Source organism: Gouania willdenowi, chromosome 7 (genome assembly GCF_900634775.1).
Source record: "Gouania willdenowi chromosome 7, fGouWil2.1, whole genome shotgun sequence".
Classification (NCBI taxonomy): Eukaryota; Metazoa; Chordata; class Actinopteri; order Blenniiformes; family Gobiesocidae; genus Gouania; species Gouania willdenowi.
In genome coordinates this window covers 3,959,377-3,981,243 of record NC_041050.1, presented here as the reverse complement: position 1 = coordinate 3,981,243, position 21,867 = coordinate 3,959,377, and the positions used below count along the sequence as shown (strand labels likewise).

Sequence of the window (21,867 nt, the reverse complement as noted above, 5' to 3'; positions counted from 1 at the left end):
TCCCCAGCAGATGGGCTACTTTCTACAAGAAAACCATTTCCACGACCCTCTTATTGAGGTGAAAGAGCACAAATCACACACAATCCAACACAAAGCATTGTCAGGGTTTGCAAAAAAAAACCCATTTCATATCTTTTCATACAAATTTAGATGGATTTATAAATGGACCTTTCAACACTTTTCACACACTCTGAGCTAAAGCCTAGAAATCTGTAGCATTACACAGATTTGTTTAAACCATATGTGTCAAATTCAAGGCCAAGGGGACAATAGTTCATGTTTTTTTTTTGTCTTTTTTAAATTTTCTTCTGTGGGCCAGATTGGAAGGCCATGAGTTTGACACATGTGGTCTGAATGGCTGAAGTTAGCGAGTAAATCACGGACTGTTGAAGACACAAACTCCTGAGAATAGAAATCTGTGATTTACACTGTTTAAGGGGGAGTAAAAGTCCTTTAGGAGAGCTCTTCTTCTCTGCTTCATTGTCTACTACCAAACCACAGAGTTGGAACTGTCGTCTCCTGCGGTGACAGAATTTTTTCAATCTCTTTCTGTAAACAACAGAGGATTGCATCGGCATCTTTAACTTTTCCTGATTATTTAAAACACACGTGTCAAACTCAAATCCGGCCCTTCGGAGCATCCAATTTGGCCCGAAGGAAAAAGTGAAGATGAAAAATTGTGTAAATGATCAAATAATTCAGTTGTAATCGAAGGGCTCTATTTTCCCATGTGCATAAGTCCAAAATGCCGCGCAGCGGCGCTGTTTTTGTTTTGTCCTATTCTCCCCCTGTACTTAAATTAGTTGCTGCGCGCCTTCATCCCAGTTATGCACTGTGGGTGGAGCAGCCCTGAAATGTGGGCGTTCCAATTCAAATCTGGCTTTACGTGCATTCTCTGGTGTGCGTAAGTCCTTTTCCTCTTACGCCCTTCTAACCCTGGAATAAGTGCAGCGCCCCCATAAGGTGAAACATTATATTGCACTAGAAATATGGACTTAGTTACATTTGAAGCCACACAGACTCGTGCATCGTGCAGCAGCAGCTGGACTGGAGAATACGCATAGGAGAGAATAGACGGGAGAATAGACCCTTAAATCTTTACAAAATCCTGCAATTTTTACTTAAATTATTCCACAAAATCTCTCCAAATTAAATAAAAATTGGTCAAAAAATAAATAAATCAAAGGACATTAAAGAATTTGTCACTTATTCAATTCAATTAAACATTATTTATATAGCACAAATTACAACAAAAGTCATCTCGAAGCACTATTCATGTATAAAAATGATTGCTTAGATATTGTTGATGCCTCCTATACTTTATGTGCTTACTTGGGCACATTAATATTGATATTGTTCATTTTCCCGCCTAAAACCTGCGGCCCACTTGTGATCAAACTGCTCCGTATTTGGCCAATGAACTAAAATGAGTTTTATATCCCTGGTTTAAACTAAAGCCTCTATGACTCACAACTACACACTTAACAAAGGACAGCGCGTCTTTACAAGGAGCCAAACACTGAGAAAAGTGTTAATGTATTGAGACTTCAAAGGCCGCCTCAAACTGATCAATAAGTGCTAGTGTACACCTTTTCTCCAGAGCTGGTTGAACACAAATAAAATGACTTTTACATCCTGTGGTGACACTAAAAGCTACTGGAAACCATCATAATGTATAACCCTCATAGATCAATAAATCAAAGATCATTTGTTGGAAAGAAGATTCACCCAACCTTCGTATATAGTCATTTCTTTTATACAGAGCTATATATTTTATTTGAACACACACTTGTAAGCCGGTCGCTTTGTTCAAACCGCTGCTTCATTTTATTTTACCTTGTCTGCACATGCTGTCGAAGGTCAACACTGTGCATGTTTTATTATTGCAATTACTGTAAATGAACTGTTGCAATCGCTTTTCATTTTGCATTTTAAAAATTGATGTATTAAACATTAAAATTTGCCTAGTTTAAGCAAATAAATAATAAAGCAATAAGTGACAGATATCAGTCCCAACAGGATCTTTACTTTAAATTTCCTAGATTTTGTGACCAAGTTATATTTAATTAGGAAAATATGTCAGAATTTGAGGAAAATTGAAGGATATTGATTTTTTTTTCAACAGTTTAACATTAAAAATTACTGCAATCATGTGATATAAGCACCGGGAAAACTGTGAGCCCCTGCAAATATTGTTGAGTTTCATTCACACAATAATTCATGTTTTCTCTGTCTTTTTTACTTTCTCCTGCGGGCTGAATTCGACAATGAAACTCACCATAGAAACGGTAAAAAGCAAGGGTTTTAAATTTGTCGTGCGTGTGTGTCACATTATGGGGCCTTGTCACAGGTTTCTATAGTTTATATTATGAATATTTTCTGTCTTATTGTGAGAATGCAGTAAAGAATGACTTCACTTTCAGCGTACAGCAGCAGTTTTCTCTGCAAATGCAGTTTGATCAGTTGTAGTTTTACTTTTTTCATCTTTCACTCTTTTTTCAGATGTTTTCCTGCACATTTTAGTATTTAGCAGCAAAGCTTTTTGTCTCGTAACGTCGCTGTTTCAAGCAATCAAAACTGCACAGAAGCAGAGAAACACAACAAACCTTTTATTGTCAGCTGTAACACAGAACACACACGAGAACTGTTTTCACTTTTATTTTGATTGTAGTTTTGAAGCAACAGCTCGACAATAACACACGGTTTCAGTTTGGACCGCGGAGCGTAAGAGAGATAAGCGTAAAACTCTAGAAAACAATCACCAGGAATAAATAGTTGCTCCCTGGTAAAGATAGTAGCTCTAACAACAGGTAAAATGATAAACTTGTGATATTACAGCCTGTGAATGCAATACGGGGATGCATTTACTCCGCCTCCAGGTCCTAGTGCCAGCCGTCCGGTGAAGCCTGTTCCGTTTACTGCATTTACCGCGGTTCGTGCGAGTTTAATAAGTGTGTGTGTGTCCGTGTGAAAGTCTGCATGTTTATGCTTCCGTCCATCCACTCTTTTCATTATATTCATGTCTTTTAAGGCTCTTATTAAATAGTCTAGGCTGAAGTCCGGGCCCCCGCCATCTTGGATTATGTCTTCCCAGGGCGTCATCGCCGCAAGTCACGCAAGCGCTAAATTATCTGAATTAACTTAAAGCAGCTTTAACCAAGTGAAGTGTTTACAAGAAAGAGGGATTATCTAATTCGGAAATTAAAAACGGAATAAACTAGCCACATAATTCGGAATTAACTTTAATTCTGAATTAAATTAGCATTAGGAATTATGTGTTTACAAGGTCAGTTTAAAGAGGAATTCATTTTTATTCCACTTTAAAGAGGAATTTAAGCTCCCATGTAAACGTGGCCATTGATTCATGTTTTCTGTTATATTTACTTTCTCCTCTGGCTGGATGCTCCAAAGGGCCACATATGGGTAGATCATGATCACATAGGAATACCTTGACTCGGTTTATGTTGATGCCACTCATGCTGCCGCTGCGGTCGATGAGGAAGATGAATTCCCCGTGAACCTTCCTCAGGTCTGAGCACACAGACTTGAGGTCGGGGCAGAAATTGAGCATGACCACGGGGTTGTGGAGGATGTCTTTGTGCAGCCTCCTGTGAATGATCTCTACCTGTGGGCACAGAGCACATGCACACGCTTGTATCAGATCAGATCAACCACATCCACATTTGCACACATACGAACGCTGGGAAGCCTCAAAGGGACGATTTAATCAGATCAATAGACAGAGCGCATCAATTATTGTTGAGGTGCAGGATGTGAAAGAAAATGTGCCGAGCCTTTGGAGTGTTTCCATAGAAACACGTTTTTATGGCTAAGTGCTCCCCCCCACCCCCCTTTCCCTCTCTTTCCTCCCGCTTAGGTTTAGGTTTGTTGGTCACTTAACAACCTCATCTGAGGTTAGAATGAAGCATGACCAGCTGTGTAGTTCTAATGAGGTAATGAACTATTCATAGTGCCATGTAATACTTCCTGCTTATAGATACCGTCTTCTTTCCTTACGTCTTCATGAAAATAATTAATTTTGTTCTAAATGCATTTCAAATAAAGTGCAATAAATTTTGCAAACACAAGGATGTAGAAGTAAAGTTAGTGAGATAATCTGCAGCCATCTAAATCCTTTTAACAAATCTTCATTCATTTCATGATGACTACTGTCATTGGATTCTGGTGTTTTCTAGCATAATTATGCAGAATAATGTCAAAGCAGACAACTCAGGGCTGATATCAGCCTTATAATGATCGAGCTGAGTCATGGTTGGCTCCTTTCACACCATTAGTTACCTTTAAAAATATATTTACAACACACTGTGTGTGTGTGTGTGTGTGTGTGTGTGCGTGTGTGTGTGTGTGTGTGCGTGTGTGTGTGTGTGTGTGTGTGTGTGTGTGTGTGTGTCTGTGTGTTTAACCTGTCTCTTTGATCTGAAATAACTGGCACAAGCTTTAGTTTCAGAGTGATTTTTCTTTAAAAGATCAAAGTTGCTGTGCTGGACACTAAGGGTGTGCATTGTAATTCAAGAACAAATATCAAAAACAAGTGGAAGGTTTATCAAACTGTCAAATTACATTTTTCAAAAAGGTTTAACTTTTGCTTCTACAACAGATTCTGATTCTGTTAAGTTCTTCAATTATTTTGAAAAAAGTAAAGTATGAAGTAACCCTAAGCAACCTAACATATGCTAGCACAAACAAAACATGATTAAAAAAAAATCGTCTTAAGGAATTTTTTGGATCGAATTGTGCGGTGAAATATGGCGATATATCGCCGAATCAATTTTTTCTTACACCCTTACAGGACACAATTCATTTTTTTTAATCAGATTTTTATCAGACAATTTTTTTATATTATTATTATTATTATTATTTGGGCCATACTATATAGACATCTTAAAGATCTAAATCCTTGTTTTATTCAGAAATAAAATTTAAATTAAAAGTGATTAAAAACGGCGGAAAAAGTGGAGAAATGGGATTTTTAAAACCACATTTGACTTAAAAGTGGCAGAAATGGGGTGTGGGGGGGTAATGTAATTTAAAAAGTAGAAACAATCAGTTTAAACTGGCAAATAATAGAGACAACTAATCTTAAATGTGGGAAAAATGGCAAAAAATAAGCATGAAATATGGTGAAAAGAGGTTAAAACTGGCAACAATGTGTCAACATTAGGTAGAAAGGGTTTATAAGTGCCAAAAATGTCATGAAAGTGGAAAAAATGTGAAGAAAAGGCATTGACATTTGATGCAGAAGTGGCAGAAATGGGAGTAATGTCGCAAAAAATGTGTCAAAATGAGCAAAAATATGACAAGAAAAAGTGATGAAAATTGGTTAAAATATGGCAAGTTTGGTGTAGTTGCAGAAAAAGGGTAAAAATAAACAAAACTGGGCTCAAATTGTTCAGAAAATATTCTTAGTTTCTTGAAGGCATCTGTTGACACCCTCCCAGTCTTATATAACCAGGCAATCGTTACAATACCTTTGACGACTTTGCATCTCCTGCCACAAACCTCACCACATTTCATCTGCAGATTTTCAGAAAAACTTTTTTTTTTTTGGACTATCGTTATCCAGCTGCTCTCCATGGAGTCACATTTCTACACCAGCATGAGTTCTGGAAAGAGAACAGCTTTGGGGTATAATCCTGTCTGGATACTGCTGTGTAGCGACGATGCTGACCAATACACCAATGAGCAGACCCTCATTTTCCACCAATGCAAAACCTTCTACACAGAGGACTAACAATAGCATGCGAGGAGCTTTCCAGCCATTAGCAGCTGTTATATATGTGTATTAGTGCATGCAGTCTACAACTACAACTTGACGAGCACCTTCGATTTTCCATGTTCGTAGAAAATGGATGGAAATGACACAATTCACTTCCTAACAAAGACAAAGCAATAGTGTCATTGTTTTCTACTTTTTTCTTTCCTTTTTTAAAATAAAATCAAGCGAAAATTGCAAAAATGACCCTCACATGCATGTTTTGGGACAATATCACATAAAATCTCGCTATGAAATCTTGCGATACGACAGTCTTCACCTCCTGAATTTGGAATAGTTTTATAACACGGAATAAACTCTCACCTACACGTTTTCGGACGATACATCACATTAGCAAACAATATTTTTCATCAAGAACCGAACATGTCAAATCGTGCATAATATCTAACTCTACGTAATGTTGCCTGTTTTCAGAGCATGCGCTTCTGCAGCATAAAGATATAGAATTAAAAACAGAAATTTTAAATATGAAGTCCATATCTGAAGTCAATTCATAAAGATGATAAGTAGGTTCTTTGACTGGTAGGTATTCAGTCCATCAGAGTGCCAACAGTAGAGCAATAAGTATATTTATAGTTAATTTAAAGATGTAAAACATGTATTTTAGCTGTAAAAGGGAATGTAAACCAACCTTTATCCTCAGATTGCTCCAAAAACTCATTAACACTGTGTTTTGTTCTCAGTAAAACAACAGAAAAGATCACATGCAATATATTGAATTAGCTCAAATCAATCAAACAAGATGTCTATAGTTTTAGTATCAAAATGTAAAGCAGTGAACAGTTAAAGGTACAGCCACAGGATAATATCAGTGACACACGCACTTTCCTCTCATTGCTCGAGTCTTTCTTGGTGGCCTTGATGAAATCGTTGCGACCGTGAAGATACTCGTCGTATTCCTCCTGCGTCATGTCGCCGTTCTCGATGAGCACGTGTGGCAGGTGAGGCTCTGTGGAGTCACAGTTACCGGGAATTAAGACAAAACAGTAAATGCTGCAAATATAAAATGTTAAAACACTCACTTCAGTTTCTAATTTTACCAAAATCAAATATCCTAAAATTCTGCTGCAGCATGGTAAACAAAAATGCTTCTTATTTTTTACATTTGTTTGTGTATTTTTTATTTTTGTTTTGTATATGTTTCTTTCATTGTTCTTGTTTTGTGTGTTTTTGGAGTCTATTAGTGTGTTTTTGTCGTTCTTTCCTTTCGTGTATTCTTGTTCTTGTTTTGTGTGTTTTAAATATCTTTTTTTATGTGTTTTTGCTCTTGCTTTATGTGTTTTTGGAGTGTATTAGTGTACTTTTGGTATTCTTTGTATGTCTTTGTTCTGATTTTGTGTTTTGTTGTTTTAGTGTTGTTTTTGTTTGTTTTCTGTCATTTTGTGCATTTTTAGTGTAATTTTGCGTGTTTTTGCTCTTGTTTTGTTTGTTTGTGGAGTCTATTAGCATATTTTTGGTATCCTTTGTGTATTTGTTTCTCATTTTGTGTGTTTTTAGAGTCATTTTTCTGTATTTGTTCTTGTTTTATGTGTTTTGGGAGACATTTTATTTATGTATTTATTTATTTATTTATTTATTTATTTTTGGGGGAGCAGTGGTCAATATCTGTTTGAAACACTTTAAAGTGTGGTTCCCAACTGCATGCATGTAATATTGGCTTCTAACGCTTGTTTTATCGTTCACCTTCTCAAATACATCTTGAGGCGCCCTTCATGACAGTGAGGTATTGAGAAAAATCTGTTTAAAATTCCAAATCATCCTTCCTTAGCCTGTCGGAGACCTTGCTGCGAGTCTTGGGCATTAATCATCTGAGCCGATAATGAAAACACAGGCTGTTCTTTTGTCTTTTTTTTCTCCCTGCTGACCTCTTTAAACTCTTGGGTTTCTCTCTCCTCTCCTTTTCCGAGGCTGGAGCGGAGCATTCATGGTGTTCACTTAAAAACCCTGCTCCGGTCACTATGGAATTAAATTGGCTAGCACTAGCCGTGGGCCTGTTATTGAACAAAGCCTTAATGTGAAGCCTGTGGGAGACACCTGCCAACCCCACACACTGCAGGTCCAGACTGAGGGAAACAAAGATGACACCCACACAATAGAGCATGACTCTAATGGCATGTCTACATCAGGGGCCGAGGGCTTCCTTTTTCCTGATGAGTCTCTCAGAATCACAGCGTAAAGCAGTGAATCACGTCCTTCTGCTCTCATTACAGGCACCAAAACTCCCGCAGCAGTGTGACAGCATTGAATAAAAACAATATCAAAACATTTCACACTAAAAAGAATAAGCAGTAATTATGTGTGCTGCCACAGACCCACCACTGGGATAAATGAGGATCTTGACAGGGTAGTCGTAAGTGTACTTGTCAGCCAGAGTGATAACCACGCTGGTGGCCGAGCGGGCGAGAGGGTCTGCGTCAGCGCGTATAGCGTGAGACGGACTCTCCACACCTACACAGGGATCAGACACAACAACGGAACAGTTAGAACAGAGACCAAGGTGGGGGTCAATTATAATTGTTATTGTTATTGATAATTAATGGATCATTTTTATTTTTTATTTGGTGCAGTTTCAAATACAACAAAACATAATAATATCCACAGTAGACAGACATTAACAGAAATCAATTCACTTTAGAGCAGAGGTAGGCAACTTTTATCACAGCGGGCCCAAAAAAATGTGTTCATATGATCAGAGGGTCACATGATCAACATTCATGTCAGCATTTAGAATAATGAGCAATCTGAGCTTTAATACAGGAAAGAACAGAGTTTCTATAGTAATTTATGTGTTTTTCTGTCATTCTGTGTATGTTTGTTGTTTTCTTGCTCGTTGTGAAGCATTTTCTGCATTTCTGTAGTCCTTTTGTGTATTTTTCCTGGAAAATATGTTTTTTGGAGTCATGTTGTGTATTTGTGTGTCATTTTGCATTTTTTTGGAGACATTTTTTTGTATTTCTGTTGTCGTTTTGTTTGTTTGTTAGTGCTGTGGTTTTGCCGAGTCATTTTTTGTGTTTTTCTTGTTTTTCCGTGTACTTTTGTTGTCATTTTCTGTAATTTTGTATATTTTTCAGAGTAATTTTTGTGTATTACTGTTGTCGTTTTGTTCATTTTTTGTAGTAGTTTTGTGTGTTTTTGGAACATTTTCTGTGGTTTTATCATGTTTTTTACTGTATTTTCCTGCAATGTTGTAATTCTTTGCATGTTTTAATGTATTCTTGCTCTTGTTTTGTGTATTTTTCTGTCATTTTGCACGTTTACTTTGGGGGCTGCAAAAAATTAGACTGAGGGCCGCATGTGGCCCCCGGGCCGCCAGTTGCCTATGTCTGCTTTAGAAGCATGCCAGGGAAAACCCAAAAAACCCTCAAGGGGCTTGAAGAAGAGGGCTCCCGATATAACATTTCAACTTTATTTAACAGAAAAAATAAATATTAATAAAATAAAGTCAGTTCAAGACAAAATAAAGGAACGTCAAGACAGCAAAACTTTGAAAAGCAGCAGAAAAACAGAAAAAAAGAAAACATTAACATCAAAATCAAATAACAGAACAACATTATAATTGTAATTCTAATTTAAATAATCTGTCGCTGTCGTAATCTTAATGGCATTTACGTCTTCAAATCAGTCTTTTGAATAAAATGTAATTACTATACAGTGTCTCTGAGTATTTATTTGTGGAAAAGCTATAACATGCATGAGTAACTCTCTAACTCAGTGTTTCCCAAACTTTTCCCAGTCCCGTACCTCTGAAGCCATGTACCCCCTATTCCTACACACTTAAAAAGCATAATAATGTCATATACAATGTATCCCTATAGTGAAATTTGTCCCTGAATTTTACATTTCCTGTGGTGGAATAATATATTATTAAAAAATAATAATAATAACCAGTAAGCACACAATAAAACATCTTATTCAGAATTGTCAGTCAATTTGTTTAATTAATTAGCCTACTGGCATTTTTTATGAGAAACAATGTATGACAGTACCAACATATACCAGTAATACTTAAATACATGTATTAATCAGTCTGAATCTGTCAAATACAACTTTAATGAGAAGGTTGAGGTTGAGAGGATGTAGTTAACTCAATGTTTGGCTGAATTTGAGAGAGTCCCGAGTCTTAAATCGCTCTCCACGAAAAATGTCTGGTTCTGTATTTTGTTTTCATGTTTTTCAAAGATGAAAATCCACTTTCACAAAAGTACGTAGTAGCAAAACGGCATCAAGCACGTTTGGCTAAATGTAGCTTTCCTCAGATTTGCGTTTTTGACGAGATTGTTTCTCGGTCACCACTAGAGGGCAATCTAAAGGTGCATTCACACCGAACGCGACTGTAGCAACTGCAGTCACTTCAATCGCCCCTGATGAGTCACTTGAACATAGTTGTGCTTTTTGGTCACTCCATCACTTCATCGCTCCAGTGACGCGACGACCGGGAAACTGTGTGTGTGTGTGTGTGTGTGTAGAGCCGATGACAGGGGAGAGAGAGAGAGAGAGAGAGAGAGAGAGAGAGAGAGAGAGAGAGAGAGAGAGAGAGAGAGAGAGAGAGAGAAAGAGAGCGAGAGAGAGAGAGAGAGAGGGGTTGATCACTTCTTCTCAGGCCGTATGTTTACAGCACTTATCATAGACGGCTCCGCTTTTACGGTTTAAATGATCAGCTTAACGGAGTTACTAAAGGATGAGTTCACTCAGAATGCAGGCTTATTCAAGAAGTTAACCGCTTTCATTTTGCCTCGATAAATTGAGGAAGTGTAGTACAGCCCTCCGCTGCACCCGTCTGCACTGTAGTGGGTGGGAGGGGCTGCAGCCTCGGCTCTACAGTCAGTGACTGTAAATAAATTATTTGAGGTTGAAAAACGGGATTTGAAGTCATATATGACAATGATTGACAGCCTCGCTTAGCTCTCTTTGTGAATAGCAGTTACGTCGTGAATGAAAGCCAAGACGCCATTAAACTTTTCCGTTCAGTTTTTTCCTCTTCTTTGAGCTCCTAGTACTAGTACTAACCTCTATGATCTGATCATCTGAACAAGATGTTGGTAGAATTTCCACTAGGAAAGATACTTATGTTCGTGGTATAGCTGGGTGCGTAACTCATCAGGGCAGTACGCCAAATGGGCGGCGCATGTTACCAGAGTTACCCCTGCCGGACCCTACTGCGCAGACTCTGGCTCCAAATGACGTCAAATTTGCAAGATGGAAGCGGCCCTAAGTGCTGTAATTTGGCTTCAAGAACGATGAGTGGAATCAGCTACAGCGCACGCCCACTGAGGCCAATATGTAATTTGTGGAAATGCATGGAGGCTCCTGACTGCTGCTCTATTTATATTCTAGTTACCAATGTTGTCATTCTGTTTTTATCCATTCATCATGACCCTCATTCGCTAAGTTAGTGCCTTATATTCATTTACTTGCTGTTAATACAAGTCCATGCACATTTGTTGTTGCTGCTGTTGTTGTTGTTTTTTCGAACTGCACATTTTTGCACAGTATCTGGAGTATTTTGGAAATCTGTCCTTTCATTTTTACCCTTTATATTCTGTAAATATTTGAAAAATTTTCACCTGTTGGTTTACACCGTGGCTCAGAGAAAAATGTCCAGCACATGTTGAAAAAACTGACATTAAAAATGACTTTGACTTTGACCCCTTACAAAACAAAAAACTTTTGGCTTTAAAGTCAGGCTGTAACAAAGATAAAAGACACTTCACAAATAGTGTTTCAGAGGTTTATAAATTAAACATTTTCATTGAAACCCTGGTCATGATTTGAAATGTATCATTCCCACTGTGTTTGTTCTCCATGAATGATCTTTGAAACAGTTGCTTTCTTGTTGCCCGTCAACCAAGGAAGCAACCCTGAGGTCGACCCGGGCCTCCGAGGGGAGATCGCATCTCTGTGATGGACGGACTAATGAACGACTTGAGTCATCTGACGGTATCTGTGCTTTCAAATCAGGCAAAGCTTTACCGGGCAATCACAGCCTTTTATTTGAAGGTCTTTGAGGGCCCTTTAGCTAGCGCAAGAATGAAAGCACGGATGTAAATCAAAAAAGACAGAATAGAGGACAATAAATGTCACACGCATAAAAAAAAAAAGTATTGTTCTAACAATCGCCATTTAATCAAGGACTTGTCGTTTTGGTATACGCAATAATCTGATACAGGCCCAGATCACAGCATTTAAAATGAGAATATAATACATATAAACCCAACAAATCCTCTGTTTTCAAGCAGATCTGTAGACTCAAACATGTTCAGAATTAATCTAAAACCACAGCCTCAGGCACAACCCAAGGTGAATTTCATAGAGCCAAACAACAGTCGGTACATTTCTAATAAACCATCATTTATTCTGAGTTTCTGCAGGTTGCTAGGTAGCATCAGCTCTACACAGAGAATTAAAAACATCTCCTTATATAATGTGACTGCTCCTCTGCAGTCTGACTGGTTCTGCTTAGTTTTGCATTCAACATTTATTTTTACAAAGTGCAGTGATGAACTTTCTCACAGGAAAAGCCACAACAAAACAAATCCTTTGCGACTTTAAACTTTTAGGGCCCGATTTACTAAGATCCCAAATAAGGAGTGCTAAAATTGGGTGCATGGGCAAATAGATTGCACGTGCTGTTTGTTACCTGAAAATAAAAAAAATAAATAAATGGATAGATACATAAATAAATTCATGAAACTAATAACAAAATAGACAAATAAATTAATGGATAATAAATGTATAAATAAATAAAAAGATAAATATGTAAATGTATGAATTAATAAATAAATAAATAAAATTAATGACTAACTAACTAAATAAGTCAATAAACAACAAAATGAATAAATACATAAATAAATTAAGGACATTAATAACAAAAAAAATAAAAAAAATGAATGGATACACATATAAATTAATGAACAGATTAATAGGTGAATGAATGAATTAATGGATATGAATAATTATGTGAATAGATATATAGATACATTATTGAATGAATGAATGACTGTACATAATACATAAATAAATGTGAAATAAATAAATAACTAAACAACAAATATGTTTTATTAGATAAAGACTAAAGGTTTGTGCCTGTAAAAACGTGCGCAAACCTTCACTACGTGCGCTAATAAACGGTGCAAACTCCAGGCAATATTTATTTTAAAAAGGTAAAATCTTTGTGGAAACTTTTTACAAAAATGACATAACATGGCCCACAGGGGGCAGCAGCTCACACTCTGAAAAGTAGAGCTAATAACTTTTAATATTAAAAGTTATTCTCAGAAATAACAAAAGCACAGTTACTGCAAACAACAGGCAGCCTGGGCACAACCGGAGCACCTTATTATTACAAAACACAGCATTCTGAAAACCAATATTAGAAAGGCTTCACTGACCTGCGAGCAGATAGGGAGCTCGTATCTCCAGCTGAAAGTTGAACTCGTAGTCCATGGAGTTAATGGACTCCATCTCAAGAAGTGAAGCGAGCCACAGCTGAGGGGCGTTCAGGGACGAATCCAGTGGACTGGAGCCATGAGGGTGTTTGTCACGGCTGTGAGTGGAACAAATTGAATGAAGGTATAGAGTACAAAAGCAGCTTGTTATAACAGATTCATACAGTAACACTTAGTTTTGACCAAGTAATTTGATTGGACGACAGACATTCCAAGAGTGCTGATATAAAGTAACAACAACACACGGACTTCTTACAGATTATATCACTCCGCTGTACAGCTGATCTAAATACCGTTAATTACTAGACAGTGGCTATCCATACGGTTGCTGTATCAATATACCAACATTCTATCCGTACGCGGCGCACCTATTTGGCCAGTTTAAGTCACGTGATAGGTCAGTCATTGGCCAGTGTATAGGTCGCGTGACTAAGACTAAATCTTACCCTAAACCAAACCCGAACCCTAACCCTAAAAAATGTTGCAATATTGGGTTATAACCTAACCCTAACCCTAATGGACTTGATTTTGGACTTGATTTTATATAGAGCTTTATCACCACACTGAAGCAGTCTCAAAGCGCTTTACATATCAGCTCATTCACCCAATTACTCTCACATTCACACACCAGTGGGACAGGACTGCCATGCAAGGCGCTAGTCAACCACTGGGAGCAACTTAGGGTTCAGTGTCTTGCCCAAGGACACTTCGACACATAGTCAGATACTGGGATCGAACCCCCAACCTCTCGATCAGAAGACGACCCACTACCACCTGAGCCATGGTCGCCCTAACCCTTAACCTAACCCTAAGACGCTACGTACTTGTATATCGGTAACCGTACCAATAGCACCGGGGGTTGTCCGTCCAGCAAACATTACAGTACTATTACATCTTAGGCTACACACCGCCGTACACTGTGTGCTCTCAACTTGTGTAACTACTTTTGTTAGCGGAGCAAATTTATTAAATAAACAAGCCGATCATAATCTCTTGTCACTTATAACTAATTAAATGCTTATGCAGAAGTGTTGCATTATGATCTCATGTGCAGCACTTTGGAAACATTTTGTTGTTAGAGAGTGCTATATAAATAAAGTGGATTGGATTGGATAAAAGCAATATCACACTTGAGGTCATGCTGTTGTGCAATAACATCAGCACTGGTGTGATTATCTACACCAGTGATTCTTAAGCGTTTCATCCCCATTTTTTCTCCAACTGCAACATTTTTGCTCAGAATAATATGAAAAGACAACCATAGATCATAATGATGGAATGAACGAGTGATAACACACATTTTAAAGAATCACATTTTGTAAATAAGTGGAAATAAACAGTATTTAGTGCAGTGGTTCCCAACCATTTTTGGATCGTGACCAGATTTTGATATCAGAAATTTCTGGGCGACCCCAAATAATTAGATTCTGATCATGTTTGAGCTCAGATATTTATTTTCTTACTGCATTTTAGTTGAACTAGATTTGAATTTCACAAAGTGAAACTGTATAAATACAGTTGTTTCGAAAATCTGTTTTAATCTTTCAGAAATTTCAGGTGACCCCAAATGGGGTCCCGACCCCAAGGTTGAAAAACACAGATTTAGTGGCTCCTGATAGATTTATTTCTATAGTTTGTATAATTTCAGGTCATCTCACACCTGGGGTGGAACCAAGACTGACACTTTGTTCATTTTCCTCTCTCTCCCAAGTGCCATCACATACCCCTAAGGGTACACGTACCCCCATTTGAGAAACACTGATCTCCATGACCATATCACACCAGTAATGCTATTTCAGCACAACAGCACTCCCTCTCGTGTCATATTGCCTAAATAAGAACAACAAACACGGCTAAATGAGGTGGATGTTTCCTACGTTCTGCAGAAGTTGGGGGACAGTCCCAGCTCCTCGTTGATGTTCCTCTGCACACGAGGCGTGCACACCGCTGGCGACGAGACGCAGATTCCGCCGCTGGGTAGAGTGGTGAGTTCAGAGGACGTGCTGACCAAAATATGCACCGTCTCCATCGGAGGGATGAGCCCGAGGTTGACCACCAACACTGCCCTCTCGAAATCCTCGTCCAACACTATGTGTCCTACAACAACAGATCAGACAGACACAGACACAACCAAAGGGAGTGGGAGCACTTTCTCACATGGTGGTAAAATGGGGGGTTCATACTGTATGGCTATTAATGGGGATAGAAATTTGTTCGGTAACACTTTACTTGAAGTTTTATACATAAGGCTGACTTTACAATGTCATGAATAAGGTTTCATGAAAGCTGTCATTAGGTGTTGTTCTTTACCCTCACCCACATGTGTCAAACTCATAATATTTCCCTTCATCAAATAGAAATATGACACAAAATCTAGGAAATTTATATTGAAGATCCTGTTGGGACTAATATCTGTCACTTATTGCTAGAATATTGTCGGTTTCTTCCATATTTTGTATTTTATGTATACGTATAGCGCAAACTATGGCACAATAATGTTGAAATGACTTGTTTCCCCGCGTAAAATCTATGGCTTACTTGAGGTCAAACTGCTCCGTATTTGGCCCCTGAATTAAATTGAGTTTAATTGACACCCCTGCTTTAACCCTTTGTTACCCTAACCCTACCTAAGATCCCTTTACCTAACCCTAAAAATGCCAACATAGCTCCAAAGGTGTCATAATTTAGCAAATGACACTTAATGACAGCCTTCATGACACCTTATTCATGCTACTGACAGATAATGACAGCGTAATGTCAGCCTTATGTACAAAACTTCAAATAAAGTGGGACCATTTCTTCTAAGCCTCTAAAGTGTGATTGATCCTGGTACCATGCAGCTTTATTCCTGATTAGTTTAAAAATCTACAATGTTTTGAATCCAATTTGCATCTTAAATCTTCTTCTGCTTCTGTTTTCCATGTATATTGTAATGTGTTGTTTTACACAGGTGGCTTTGTTGACCTGCACAGGGACTGATTATGGAAACGAGCACTTTAAATGATAAATAATTCCCCAATATTTATTTCAAATTAAACCTGGACATGTTCATGGTTTTATGCAGAGTATTTAGGGGTGTGCGATCTGACGATATTAGATCGTCAAATCATAGAATTCATAGAACCGTCTGTAGTGTACATTTGCATATCTGTGCCATATGCCCATATGCAACACATCCAAAGTTTTTTCTCTCTGGCAAATCACATACATTTGCATGTATTTCTCTTCTGGAACTAACTCTCTGTCAATCTGCACCAACTCTTGGGGCTGTTTACACACATATATTGTTTTTACTGCTGATTTTAAATGTTTTTAATGCTGATTTTAATGTTCTTATTGAGTTTTTAAGCCGTTGAATGTTTTCTGTTGCACTTTTTGATCATGTAAACTAAAGCACATTGAGTTGCCTTGTGTATGAAATGCGCTATACGAATAAATTTGCCTTGCCTTACCTCTCACGTGACCTCTCCATGCTGCAACTTTATTAAAGGGACCACATCCTGAATGTGGTTTAACAACACTACAGAATTGAATCACACATTTCAGCTTTAATGAAGGAAAATGTCAAAAGTGGCACAAAAACTTGATATTGACCTTGACCCATTATTGTTTTTCTTGTAAAACTATATTAAAAAAAATATGAATAAATCAAGTTTATATCGCCAATTACCATTTTGAGGAAAAATATAGAGATATGAATATTGGTCCAGATCACCCAGGCCTAATGTAACCAAAGCAGTAACATTTTATCTTGTAAAGATTATGGTTGTCCAAACTGTGTGAAATGAGGGATTCAAACACTGCTTAAAGTAGGATTTTATGAACATCAGTGTGTTACCTCAAAAACAAATGGAAATCACTAGACTGATATGCTGCCTTGTTATGTAGCAAGTGTTCCCAATGCTAATGCTACATCACTTTAGTTAAACAAAGAAGACTGTGTGTGACTAAAAGAACATGTCAGCCCTTTTGTTTGATGTTAATTGTACTTGGAACCAGTTTGATAAAATGCTTACATAATTTATTTTTTTAAATGTTTGAAAAGTACCCTGACTTAAATGATCTTTTATCCTTTTTTTCCATTTATGGTGATGATTTCAAGTAGGTGAATTGGTTTATTTTATTGATAAATAACTTGAAAATAGTCTAAAATGATCTGAATGAAAAAAAATCGCAATAAAATCCTGATTTATTTTCCATATTGCTCACCCCTAAGAGTATTGCTCAATGGTTGTTTCCTATCGACACTTTTCCAGATAAACCTGACTATTCAATGTGTAGCTGAAGCATTAGTGTTCCAGCCTTACCGCTGGCACTCTGCAGAGCTCCGTTTGATGTGTTGCAACAATCCAAGTAACAATCGTCAATTTTGGCCTTGTCTTTGATCTGCAGCGTTATGATCTGACTGGATATCATCGCCTCGAATCCCACAACAATTGAGTTTTCCTCCAGTGGATAAATGAAGATCCCTAAAGTGCAGAAAGAAGCAGACGGAGATTGAAACAGTGAGTTTCAACCAGATGGCACACAGGGTTGGATCTTTCAGTCTTACTCACCTTCGATTGCATGATCCTCAATGTTTTCATAAGTCATAGAAGCAGTCAGAGCCAGAGTGTAACCTCGGACACAGGACGTGATGTCGGACATGCTGAGCGGCAGAGCGCTACGGTTTTCCTTGTTAATGAGCCCAGGCATGCTGCTGCTGCTTTTCAAACTCTGCTCGCCAGAAAATACACAAGTTTTATTATTACATCCTTTATCAGACCAGGTAATAAACCTCTTTTTCATGAGACCCGAGCAATCGACAACAACATTTACATCCAGAAAAATAGAATATGAACAACAAAGATTCAAAAGCGTCACAATGTCCATTACAATTTTTTACTTGGTCATTTACCCGCAAGCTTTAAAGAGATTTTACCCATTGTCAGCAGCTTCCTGTCTGTGTTCATTCCTTCCTGTTTTTTTTTTGTTTTTTTTTTGCTGCAACAGTGTTGTTTTTAGTCTAAATTATGGATTTGAATTATTCATATTGCTAACACTTTATTTGAAGTTTTGTACATACGGCTGACGTTACGCTGCCATTAGCACGAAAAAGGCGTCGTGGAGGCAGTCATTAAGTGTTGTTCGCTAAAATATGACACCTTTGGAGCTATGTTTGCAATGTTTTGGGTCAGGTGGAGGGATCTATTGGGGTTAGGTAGGGCTAGCTGTTAGGGTTTAGGGCTTAGGGTAACAAACAACACTTAATGACAGCATTCATCATGACACCTTTATTCAAGATAATAACAGTTGTCATGTCATAATAATGACAGCGTAATGTCAGCCTTATGTATATAAAACTTCAAGTAATGTGTTACCGAATTATTCCTAAATTGTGAATAAAGTTGCTCTACACGGTTTCTTCGTTAGTGTGATTTATCTGATGCTGCAATCTCCTCCACTGTCACAGGAGCACGCAGTGTATATTCTATATTTGTATTATTATTATTATTTATCTCATTTTATTTTTACCACTGGGATGTGTGTGTATTTAATCCTTATTTAATTAACAGTTTTTTACTTAATTATGTACGTTTTATCTTCTCTTTCTTTCTTTGTTTAACGTTAATTCTTTTTATTTGTAATATTTCTTGAGCGGCTGTAATGCAAGTCATTTTCCCCTGGGATAAATAAAGGACTTCTGATTCTGAAATAGTCTCTAATCAACTCCATTTAAACTAAAGGTGTCAAACTTTTGGTTCAGGGGCCAAATAAGGACCAGTTTGATTTCAAGTGAGCCACAAATTTTAGGTGGGGGAAAAAAGAGCAATTTTAACATTTTTGTGCTCTAGTTTTCAATATCCGTCCTTGCAGGATCTTCATTTCAAAATAATTGATTATGTAACCAATAATTGTGTAATTCAGCTGAATTATTTGTGAGAAATTGCAAGATTTTTTGAAACATTTATATTTCTTTCCATAATTTCCAAATAATATGAATAACAATAATAATAAACTTTATTTATAAAGCAATTTTCAAAAACACGTTACAGAAATGACTGCATTTGTGTGACATAAGCGTGGGAAAACTTAAAACCCCTCAACATATTGTGGAGTTTTAATTGAATTTGTGAATTTGAGATATTTAGAATTCAATTATTTGGTAATTTACACAATAATTATTGTTTTTGGTAACACTTTACTTCAAGTTTCATACACGAAGGCTGACATTGCACTGTCATTATTGCAGGGCTTCTCAATTATTTTCTGTTACGCCCCCCTTAGAAAGAAGAGAACATTTCTCTCCGCCGCGACTATAAATAGTATCATTTGTCTATACAATTATTATCAGTACACCTCTGCATAACATTGTCTCTTTATTAACAATAAAGAAAACTAAAAAGAAATATAGATCAACTCATAACAAAGAATAACTTTATTAACATTGTTTTTTAATCTGTAACAGAAAAGATTTAAAGTGCATCAAGTTGCTTGAAATAAATAAATGTTTTATCCTAATTGAAACTATGATTATTATGATATGACACCTGTTATTAGCATGAATGAAATGTCAGGAAGGCTGTCATTCAGTGTCATTCAGTACCCTAACCCCTAAATCTAACCCCTAACCCGACCTAACTCAGCTAGATCCCACCACCTAACCCAATAAATGCCAACATAGCTCCAAAGGTGTCATAATTTAGCAAATGACAATTAATCACAGCTTTCATGACACCTTATTCATGCTAATGACAGAGCGTAAAGTCAGCCTTATGTATAAAACTTATGTATTATTGTTTCTGTGGGCCGAATTGGTAGCTCTAAAGGGCCAGATTTGGCCCATGGGCCTTGAGTTTGACACATGTAATTCAGAAACTCCAATTAGCAGAAAAAAAGTAATGCTTCCATATGTATATATAAACACCACACGTCATAAAAGATTAATTAGTACTATATAGTTATTTTAAACTGCTGCCCAGTGACCATCACCTTATTTAACACAGTCACTGCCCATATTAATGTCATTAAACGCAGGGTGTAATTATAGATTCAGACAGTGAAGCTGGAGCTCAGAGCTGCAGGTTCTCCACAATCAATGGCCGTCTCTGATATGATGTGAAAACCAGGAAAAGCCATGAACTAAACTGACACAAGCGCTGAAGGTCACGGCTGTAAAACTAATACAAGGAGTCATTAACATCAAAACATCACATTAAAGAGGAGGAGAAAAGTGCACTGGAGAAGTTCACGTGTGTCAAACATGCACAGGAAGGAGTGGAGGTGCTTAACTACTCTGATATCTGTTGCTTCCATGTTCGCTCTTAATGTAACAGTAATCTGGAGGGAGGGTATGGGGTCTGTCAAGTGGGTTCTAGCTGCATGGCCAGATCCTTGGCAGGCAGAGATATGACGAAAGCAATATCCATAGAGACAGCTCTGCTCTGCTCGCCTGCACACTGATCAGACAGCCACAGATCTAAAGTGTTTACCTCACAAGTGACACATGAATTCACCTGCACACACACACACACATCCCCTTTAATTAAATCAAACTTTATCCTTACACACTCCCTGAGGAAATCCTCCCAATTAATAACAAACCCATTCAGGAACACATGGTTTATTATTTGTACAACGACGGAAGAAAAGGTCAGAGACATGCAATAGCAGAGTGTTTCACTATTTATTTATCTCAACAGTGCCATCATGTGTTGAGTCAACCGCTTCTTTTGTCCCTTCATAGAAACTATATTATCAAACCTACAGGAGGAAAAAAAGAGCAGGATTTTGGAGGAAATAGGCTTGAGATGATGGAAAATAAGGGTAGAAACCAGTGCACAATAACAAGTTTGAAAACATGCATCACTTTTAGTTTGTGTTAAATCATCATCATCATCATCATCATCATCATCATCATCATCAGTCAGTCACTCATCATTAGTGTCCAAAGCACAAGGGGAGACACACACACACACACACACACACACACAAGACACCTGTTGGAACAGCCTGTGTGTACGTGTGTCTACTCTGCATGGAACACAAACGCATCACCTGCAGTCTTATTTATTTATGTATTTATTCATCCTCTCACTGACAGACAGACACAGACACAGACACAGACACAGAGCTAATGAGAAGAACATTCTTAAATGCATCGGAGGACAGATGTTTCCATGCAGATGTTTCCTACCTTTCATTTGTTTCCGCTGAGGATGCAGCGCGGCTCTCAGTCACTAGTCCACTTATGATAAACAAAACAAAAAAAGATCAAAGATAAAAGATGTCCCCCTCCTCTCAGACATCTGTCCGTCCCTCCCGGTGCCGTTGGTTCTGCCACAGGTGGCCGGAAGTAGCGCACATGCGTCACCAGTTAGACACAGTGCACGAGCAGAGCGGAGCGAGGCAGCTGCTGCAGCAACATGTGGTCACACAAAGTGTTCCACGCACTCTCATCTTCCCCCTCCTCCTCCTCCTCCTCCTGTGGATGCTGGAGGAGACTAAAACAGGAAAGTGTGGGACCAAACATCCACCTCTCCATCCCCAGCATCAGCACCGCCCACTCAGCCCACAACTGTCAACCCCCCAGGTATCACACCTGTACACTCCTCCCCCAACCCAACTCCTCCTGCCCTGTTTACCACA

The 21,867-nt window shown here is 37.9% G+C and overlaps 1 protein-coding gene across 1 annotated transcript in view; it reads right to left on the bottom strand.

The window, feature by feature from the left end:
• vwa5b1 (von Willebrand factor A domain containing 5B1) overlaps window positions 1-21,569 on the bottom strand; it is a 47,799-nt gene extending 26,230 nt beyond the window's left edge. The window contains exons 1-8 of the mRNA XM_028452316.1: window positions 21,416-21,569; window positions 17,796-17,955; window positions 17,547-17,708; window positions 15,117-15,336; window positions 13,183-13,337; window positions 8,111-8,242; window positions 6,619-6,743; window positions 3,449-3,625 (exon numbers count right to left, since the gene is read on the bottom strand). Coding sequence (XP_028308117.1) covers window positions 3,449-3,625; window positions 6,619-6,743; window positions 8,111-8,242; window positions 13,183-13,337; window positions 15,117-15,336; window positions 17,547-17,708; window positions 17,796-17,934 — 1,110 coding nt within the window. The 5' untranslated portion in view covers window positions 17,935-17,955; window positions 21,416-21,569. The remainder of the gene's footprint in view (window positions 1-3,448; window positions 3,626-6,618; window positions 6,744-8,110; window positions 8,243-13,182; window positions 13,338-15,116; window positions 15,337-17,546; window positions 17,709-17,795; window positions 17,956-21,415) is intronic.
• Window positions 21,570-21,867: the final 298 nt, after the last annotated feature.